A 9,291-nucleotide genomic window follows, 5' to 3' on the forward strand; every position below is an offset into this window, starting at 1 on the left:
TGGGTAATGGATAGAGGCCTGAAGAGTTTCAATGTGCCTGATAGGAACTCTGGTGGCTCAGTGCCTAGGGCATCTAACTGCTAACCAGAAGGTTGGTGGTTCAAACCCATTAGCTGCTCTGCAGAAGGAAGGTAAGGTAATCTACGTCCGTCAAGACTTACTGCCTTGGGAGCCCAATGAGGTCGCTATGAGTTGGAATCTACTTGATAGCAGTGTTGTTTTGTTTTGTTTTCCAATGGAAAAGCCTAGATTGTCTTGAAGAGACTCTTGGTGGAATTATGTATGCCAAAGGCAATTCTGATGAGGGCTTAGAAGAAAGTGAGAGCTGTAACACCAAAAAAGGGACAAGGTAATGAGAAGCAGTGGCAGAGAGATGGCAGTAGCAGAAGCAGAAGAGTGGCAGAAGGTGTTCTGTGAGCTGACCCATGGAGTGAAAAAAGCTGAATGCCTTTGGTCAAGAAGCTGTGGTGAGGTGAGATGCTATCAGGCATTTATTGGTAGAGCTTAAGAGGTCTAAGGGGCCAAGAGGCTGAGAGACCTAGGAACCGGGAAGCAAAAGCTAAAGAGACAAGGAGCAGGGGAATCAGAGCTGCCTCACATGACAGTCCATGACCTCTGGGTATCAAATGATGGAACTATAGCCTCCTAGGTTTCAAAGAGTTGGATCTTCACCAACTCAATTCTAGAGTATAGGGCTGCCATTGATGAGTGCCAGAAGGATGGAGTCAGAGGTGCTGCCCAAAGATGAGGGGGCAGGGTTGCCATTCCCAAAGGCCAGAAGACTGGGGCCTGCAAGATCCAAGGGGGTGAGGTGCCACTCAACTGGATTTGTAGGATGGGGCTGCCCAAAGCTGAGGGAACAGAGTTGTTATCCTCATGGTCCTGGAAGACAGAGCTGAAGCCCAGGTTCAATGAACCTCCACCCAGAATCCAGAAATCAGGGCCAACAATTGGAGTCTGGATGGCAGGGCCACTGCGTGGATGGTTTCAGAGAACCAAGGATTGTTTTCAAGCCTTGAGAGCAAATGTAAATTGTTCTGCTGGGCTTTTGACTTGTGTGGTTCCCTTTATTCCTTCTTTCCCTCCAATCTCTCCAATGTGTAATAGAAATTTTGATCTTGTGCCTATCTCACCTTCATACTTTGGAAGCAGATAACTTATACTCTAGATTTCACAGGTTCACATATGTAGAGGAATTTTACCCCAGGATGGAATTTGAACTTGGAGTTGATTTAAGACTTTTGAAATGATACGATGTTTTGCATATGACAAGAAAATGATTTTTTTTTGGAGGGGTGGGGCTAAGGATGGAATATCATGGATTTAATTGTGTCCCCAAAAAATATGTGTCAACTTGGTGAGTCCCTGATTCTCAGTGATTTGGCAGTAATGTAATGATGTAAAAGACTCTCCATTTGTTGCTATTTTTCCTTTGATATGCACTACTTTCTAAATCTGAACTAAGTTTTTTTCTATAATACGTAGCTTCCCTAACTTGATGAAAATAAAGGAGAGGAATTCTTCTCTCTGAATTTTAACAGTTGTTTTTGTATCCAAATGTTCCATGTTCCATCTAACTCTGTTAAAAGTTTTAAAAGATATTACTAGACATTTATTTTTAGAGCCTCATTTGAAGACACCCTTGTTTTCAGGGATGATTTTTTGTTTTATCCCAAAAGCTTGAAGGCTGTACATTTCTACAGTTCCCCACATTACCATTGCACAGTCCAGTGCTTCAGTTTGGTTTTGCTTTACATTTATTTGAATGTATTTAAATACTGCAAATAATGTAATCTGAAGTTTGTCCATGCAGCAACATCCTTTTGTGATCAATTTATGTATGGATTTGTGTATCATTGTCCATTATTGTTATGTTGCTCTTTCTGTACTACAGTTGATTGTAATGTTTGAGTTAAAGTTAATCATTAAAAGTAATGCATTTCTATTTTCAACAAGAAATAGATAAAAAAAAAAAATTCGACAATATAGTTTCAATTTTCAGAACGGTTCAAATTATTTTTCCAGTTATCTTATCTTGTGGTGATCTTTAGGAGGTTTTTAAATATTTGATAAAATTACACTGATACTCTTTTCTTTGGGAAAGTATTGACCATGACACATTCTAATAGTATAGGTGGTGGAGGTTTACCTTCTAATAAGAAGTACTATAAATAGTAATGAGAAATTAGAAAGATTTTTAATTCTGAAGATTCCCAGACAAGAATAAAAAACACCAAAGAAAATTTTGTTTCCTATTTTTCCCTCTTTCTCTCTTCATGATTGATATTCAGCATATACTTTTGGTCAAAATTCAGCTCATCCTAACTGACAAGTATCCTGAGTCTTAACTCAGATGCTCCTCTCTGCAATATGATAGAACTTAAACTTTTTCTAAATTAGAAAGACATATTAAGTAAAAGGGAGCTCTGGTGGTGTAATGCCACCAGCCACTCCTTGACAGGAAAATGGGCAATCTACTTCCATAGTGATAATGCCTCAGAAACCCAAAGAGAGGTCACTATGAGTCAGATCTGACTCCTTGGCAGTGAGGTTTTTTTTTTTTTTTTTTTTTTGGTTTGATTAAATAAAATGTCATTTTTAAATAAACTATAAAACAACATATTTTAAGAGTTATTGCCATTCCCATCCACTGCCCTGAAATTGATTCTGACTAATAGAACTGCACCATATTGTTTCCAAACTGTATGTCTTTACAGAACCAGATTGCCACATCTTGTTTCTACAAAGTGACCGGCAGGTTCAAACCACCAAACTTTTGGTTAGTAGCTGAATGCTTTGACCACTATGCCACCAGAGCTCCTTACTTATTCCCTTAGGGATAGAAAATGTAGAATTAAACACAGCATTTCCTTTTTAAATAAGATGGAAAAAAAAGTAGACTATATTGAATTATTTCTGTTGTGTTATCAAACACTTAGTTTTTTTCTACACTGATTTCAGAAATTAGTTTTTAAAAATTTGAACTAAGGATATATTGACTATGTAAATAGTGACTTCATAAATATGTCAATAATATGATATATCTAATTTTTGTTAGTGTTTGCAAACAGTTTGGTTTGTCCATATTTGGATGATGTTATGATAAAAATAATTGCAGTAATCACTGAGGTTTCCTTCAATGGGAAATTCTCTTCACTGGGGAAGCAATCTACACAGAGGGAAGACAGCTATAAATTGTGAGAATTGTAATCAACATCACAAAACAAAATGTATATGAACAGTTGAATGTAAAACTAATCTGCTTTGTTAAAAGTCACTCAAATCACAATAAAACGTTTTAAAAAATAAAACAAGCACAGAAAATTGCCCTTTACTATACGTGAACAGAAAATACACCTCTGTACCCAGAGAAAATATGAATCCAAACATTAAGAAAATTAAGTTTGCTTATTTTGAAACATTTTTTATTTTAAAATGTTTTTGTTAATTGTAAGTACTTGGCTTATCACACTATTAATACCATGCTGAATTTAAGACAGAAATATAGAGATAATAGCTAATATTAATGACCTTCAACCATTCAACTGAATGGTGTATTAATTAGGTTCAAAATCATGGTCTATAAGTAGAAAATGTCATCACATTGATTAGATTTTAAGGCAATTGAAAGAGATAGAGAATGATACAAATGTAAAAAGTAAAAAGGTCAAGAAAGAATTGAATCAAAGCTGTATGATTGAAATTAAATGAAACAGTAGTTAAAATGTCAAAAACGATCATTGAAATTTGGTTGTAACTCAGGTACTATAAATGTATGAGGCTTAGTAGAAGGCCTGAAATATAATAGTGACACAATTTTTAAAAAAGCCTATTGGGTTAATGGGGAGCTCTGGTGGTGTAGTGCCTAAGGCATTTAACTGCTAACCAAAAGGCTGGCTGTTCAAACCCACCAGCCACTCCTCAGAAGGAAGAATGGACAATATACTTCTGTAGCGACACCACCTTGGAAACCCAAAGAGGGGTTGTTATGAATCAGATCCTATTCGACGGCAATGAGTTTGATTTGGTTTTGGTTTTATTGGGTTAATGAATGTAGCGTCTCTTTATTCTTTAATTCAGTTCTTTATCAATCAAACACTGATATTAGTGTTGTATTTGTAATATTGGTGTTGTATACCAGGCACTGTCCTAATCCTAAAAGAACATGGATAAATATGGCATAAGAATTATGGTATAAGAAATTCATGTATTCCTTATATCACGTTCTCAGATATTTCTATCCTACTGTTTGATCTGGTTTCTAACTATATGAGAATGTTGAATGTTGTAAGTAGACAAATAATTTAGTTATGGTGTAGGATACTGAATCTAAGAGAACTGCCTTTTTTTCCTTAAGAGTGGACATTCATCTATGCTTTTGCATAACCTTTATGAAAGTATTATACTTCATAAAATATGAAGATATTTTCTCTATTTTTTCAACAAAAATTGAAATATTTTATGCTAGAGTTTGGCTAATTTTATAATTAACATTGGTGGTGAACTGCCTAAGGCATTAGACTGCTAACCAGAAACCCGGTGGTTCAAACCCACCAGCCACTCCTCGGAAGGAAGATTAGGTAATCTACTTCCTTAGTGATACTGCCTCGGAAACCCAAGGAAGGGTCCCTATGAGTCGGATTTGACTCAATGGCAGTATGTTTGGTTTGTTTTGGTTTTGTGAAATAAATCGATTTTGATTAAAAAAATTATTTGCTTTAATTCTTATTGTTTTCTCCTTTCTTCTTTAAATAGTTTTACCTAGCCACACATGTGGAAATCCTGGGGAGATATTGAAAGGAGTCCTCCACGGAACAAGATTCAACATAGGAGACAAAATCCGATACAGCTGTCTCTCTGGTTACATCCTGGAAGGACATGCCATTCTGACCTGCATTGTTAGTCCTGGGAATGGTGCATCATGGGATTTTCCAGCTCCATTTTGCAGAGGTATGTACAATGATCATGTGCTTGTGAATTGACATCTATATTAAGTAAATGAATTCAGAGCTGATATTATAAATTCACAATTTAAAGGAAAAGAATATTTTATGCTGAGTTATACTATGTCAGTTCACTCTGTTTCCAAAAGTAATGCTATATATTATATAAGAAATCATGGTTGTACATTATATAAAATCAATAGTAAGTTTATATCTATCCCTCAGATATTGCAATTTTTCTTCATTCCATGTCTTAAACATTATAGACTTCTACATATTTTTATCTCCACTTATCATAGTATTATAATATTCTATATACATTTTAAATGTCCTTCTTGATTTGCCTTCCCATACTGGGTTCCTTTTTAATCCTTTTCTCATTAATAAATACAAACACCCTTAGATAATTCAATATGGATCTTTAAGAACTTTTCAACTTTCAAAGGACTTTGAAATAAGCTGAACCTAAATGAATGTATTATTCTAATCACAAATCATAATTTGGTGGATAATCTGAAGCCCTGGAATATTTAGCCATTCTGAGAATATTATTTCATGGCTCTAATGACTTTAAGAGAGAGTATACTTTGTCTCTTAAAATTTGATTTTCCTAAGAAAAACTCATCTTAGGTTCAAAAAACTATAGGCATAATTAACATTCATTGATGTCTTAATGTACTACCAGCAAATATGCTAAGCATTTATTTGACCAAGAGTTCTTGTGGAACAGTGCCTAAGGCATTTGACTGCTAAACCAGAAAGTTGGATGTTCAAACCCATGAGCTACTCCATGGAAGGAAAGATGAAACCCAATGGGGGTCACTATGAGTTGGAATCAACTCAATGACATTGAGTTTGGTTTTGAGAGTTTACTTTGATCATACCATTCTATTCTCATAATAACCCATTGAAATAATATATACAAAAACTCAACAAGCAAAGATCCAACAGTTTAATTTTCAAACGGTAATATCAATAGTGTTTGATGAGTTAAGACTCAAATCCATCTGTGGTATTTAATCCAACCATTAACTATACTGATTTACAGCCTGAACTGTAAATTATCATATGGTATAGTTTTATTTTCTGTAGTATGCTTTTATTTTAACCTATGGCATTCAATGTAAACTTTCCTATATTTTAATTTTTTTCTGTTAAATATAGTCTCATGGGAACTTCCTGGTAATAAAAGAAATTTTAGAATGGGATACTACTACTAGTACTACTACTGCTGCTGCTATTACTAGCTGTTGTTGTCATTGTTACGTGCCATCGAGTTGGACCTGACTCATAATGACCCCTCCTTGGGTTTCTGAGGCAGTGTCACTGTGGAAATAGAGTGCCCAACCTTCCTTCTGAGGAGTGGCTGGTGGGTTTGAACCGCCAGCCTTCTGGTTAGTATACTAGGTAGCATCTACTAATGGCTTATTATGTGGTACCAGTTGCTATTGTTTTTAGGTGTCGCCAAGTCAGTTTCTATGCCTGGTGACCCTGAATACAACAGAACAAAACACTGCCTGGTCCAACCATTCCTCACCATCAGTGTTATGTTTGAGCTCATTTTGGCAGCCAATTCACCTCATTGGGAGTCGTCGTCTTCTTTTTTCACTGACCCTCTACTTTGCCAAGCATTATGCCCTTTTCCATAGAGCGGTCATTCCTGATAGCCAAAATACATGAGAGAAAAATCTGAGCATCCTTGCTTCTAAGGAGCATTACGGCTGTACTTAGATTTGTTTGTTATTCTAGCAGTCCATTGTATATTCAGTATTCTTTATCAACATCATAAATCAAATGCATCAATTATTCTTTGGTCTTCCTTGTTAATTGTCCAGCTTTTACATGTGTATGAGGCAATTGAAAATGCCATGACTTGGGTCAGGTCCACCTTAGTCCTTGAGATGGAATCATTGCTTTTCAAAATTTTAAAGAAGTATTTTGCAACCTATTTATCCAGTGTAATATTTTATTTGATTTCTTCTATGGGTGTGGATTATGGTTCCAAGTAAAAGGAAATCCTTGACAAGCAGTCACTGCTTTATCATATTTTATCCTCCAAAATAGATGTTTTATTATATATTGGTTTCATAGATGAGAAATATGAAGGTTAGAAAGTAAAGTTACTTGCCCAAGATATTTCAGCTAGTAAATGTTAGGGCTAGAATTTACCATATTCAAATAATTTCTCTATTCCAGAGTAATTATTATTATGAATATTTTCTATACCAAATGTCCATTATTTCTCTTGTAATGCTCTTTTCCTCTGCATATTCCTGAAGTTTAATGTATTCTTTCTCTTTTTTATCTTACTGATATTTATTCTTTTCCCTTCTTGCATTAACAAAAGAGTTGTTGTGTTGTTGTTGTTGTTGTTGTGTGCCCTCGAGTCAGACCTAACTCATATTGACCCCTCCTTGGGTTTCCGGTGGTATCACTGTGGAAGAAAAATTGCCCAACCTTCCTTCCAAGGAGTGGCTGGTGGGTTTGAACTGCCAGCCTTCTGGTTAGCAGTCAAATGACTTAGGCATTGTGCTACCAGAACTCATAACGAAAGGGTGGTATCCTCAAAATCTAGATCCATATTCCTTTCTCTTGTCTTTGTACAGATTTCTCTCAACTAACTAATACCATTTAAGGACATCACTATTTGAATACCATAAATGTGTCCTTTCTTCTTCTTTATTTCTACCTTTATATTCCTTAATTTTCCATTAACTCTAAATCCAAAAATTCAATGACTTTTGAGTTTGTTGTCTCCATTATTACATCAATCCTTTAGACCCCAAACATGTCACCTTTTTCCCTTCAAAATGTCTTTCACTTCTCCCCATTCCCACTCTGACTCTCTTCTTCCTCTTCTTCTTTAATACTTTTTATCCAGGCATGTCTCAGATTTATTAAATGCCCTCTATATCTAGACATCTGGCCTCCAACCTATGTTCTGCTCTTAACAATTCTCTCCGAAATAGACATCTTCATCCTACCTTTTCTTCTCTCAGCCAAACTATTTCAATAACTCAATAAAATTAACTGTAAATTCTTAAGCATGGCTTTAAATGTGTTCAAAAATCTGAAGTAACCAGTATTTTACAATTCCAACTCTCAGAGAAGGCAGACACAAAATTTAAGCTTCTGTCAACTACTTTTCTCTCTTTCATGCAGAGTTTTGATGAGACTGACTTGTATTGGCACCTGAGAACCAGTTATGCATGTCATTTCCAGGCTCAGCATCCTTTAATATCATGATGTGAGCTTGAAATCAGCCATGGCACAAGTTATGTCTTAACAGTATTTTCTGCAAAACTTTGTAACTTCTTAGAGAAAGAAATACAGCCATAAAAACTTTATGAGTAATTGTATTCTCAGGTCCTCTCTGTCTTAAGATTTAGACTCATCTATAGCTATACCCTCTTAGTGTTGTACCTAATCAAAAACTTACCAGAGGAATAAAAATCTGCTGAGTATCAAATAAGGAGCTATTACAAGCTTGAAAAAGATGCCTTTATATGTAACAATAAGCATTAACAACAACTGTGGCAACCTTTTTTTTGCTTATACTTCCTTTGGGAGTTTTCTTCTTCATTGAAGGACCTTTACTAATTCTGCAATTATATACTTTATATAGTCAAACTTGGTATTGTAGTCAACTAATAATCTTTCCTATTCTATCATTAATTTATAAAAACATAGTGATATCAAGATGTGGCTTTCATGATAAATAATTTTACTTCCATATTATAGATTATTAAGTTTGCAATTAAATTTTGTTTTTTCCAATACTTTGGCTACTAAGCTTTCAAGGACATTAAATTAGGTATAATATAATGATTTTATGAAACCAATTTGAAATATGCAACACAGTTTGTCATTGATTTGAATAACTAGATCATAAAGAAAAAAATCAATGATGTAATTCTCATAAATGTGTAGATGTGACATCTAGAAAAGACATAAATGCATTTCAGCAATATGGGGTTAGATAATTTACAAAAATGTAATGTGTATATTTTCTGCTTCCTAAAATCTCTAGTTATTTGGTTCCAGGAATTGCTTGAACATTCTTGCTAAGAGTGTTACAGTAATGCCACTGTATTCTTTTGCAATGACTTTTTGCCAGTGTTGAAAAATTTACATTTCAATCCAAGTGGCAGTATTTAAGGAGCTCTGGTAGCATAGTGCCTAAAGCATTTGACTGCTAACCAGAAGGTTGGTGGTTAAAACCCACTAGCTACTCCTCGGAAGGAAGGTTGGGCAATTTACTTCTGTAGTGATATCACCTTAGAAACCCAAGGAGGGATAGCTATGATTTAGATCTGACTTGACGGCAATAAGTTTTTTTTTTTTTTTT

The 9,291-nt window shown here is 35.0% G+C and overlaps 1 protein-coding gene across 1 annotated transcript in view; it reads left to right on the forward strand.

The window, feature by feature from the left end:
- Positions 1-9,291, forward strand: part of LOC103203108 (CUB and sushi domain-containing protein 1-like) — a 988,038-nt gene that overhangs the window by 920,236 nt on the left and 58,511 nt on the right. The window contains exon 4 of the mRNA XM_007948070.1: positions 4,756-4,950. Coding sequence (XP_007946261.1) covers positions 4,756-4,950 — 195 coding nt within the window. The remainder of the gene's footprint in view (positions 1-4,755; positions 4,951-9,291) is intronic.

Source organism: Orycteropus afer, unplaced genomic scaffold (genome assembly GCF_000298275.1).
Source record: "Orycteropus afer afer isolate SDZICR_OR568_19922 unplaced genomic scaffold, OryAfe1.0 scaffold00200, whole genome shotgun sequence".
Classification (NCBI taxonomy): Eukaryota; Metazoa; Chordata; class Mammalia; order Tubulidentata; family Orycteropodidae; genus Orycteropus; species Orycteropus afer.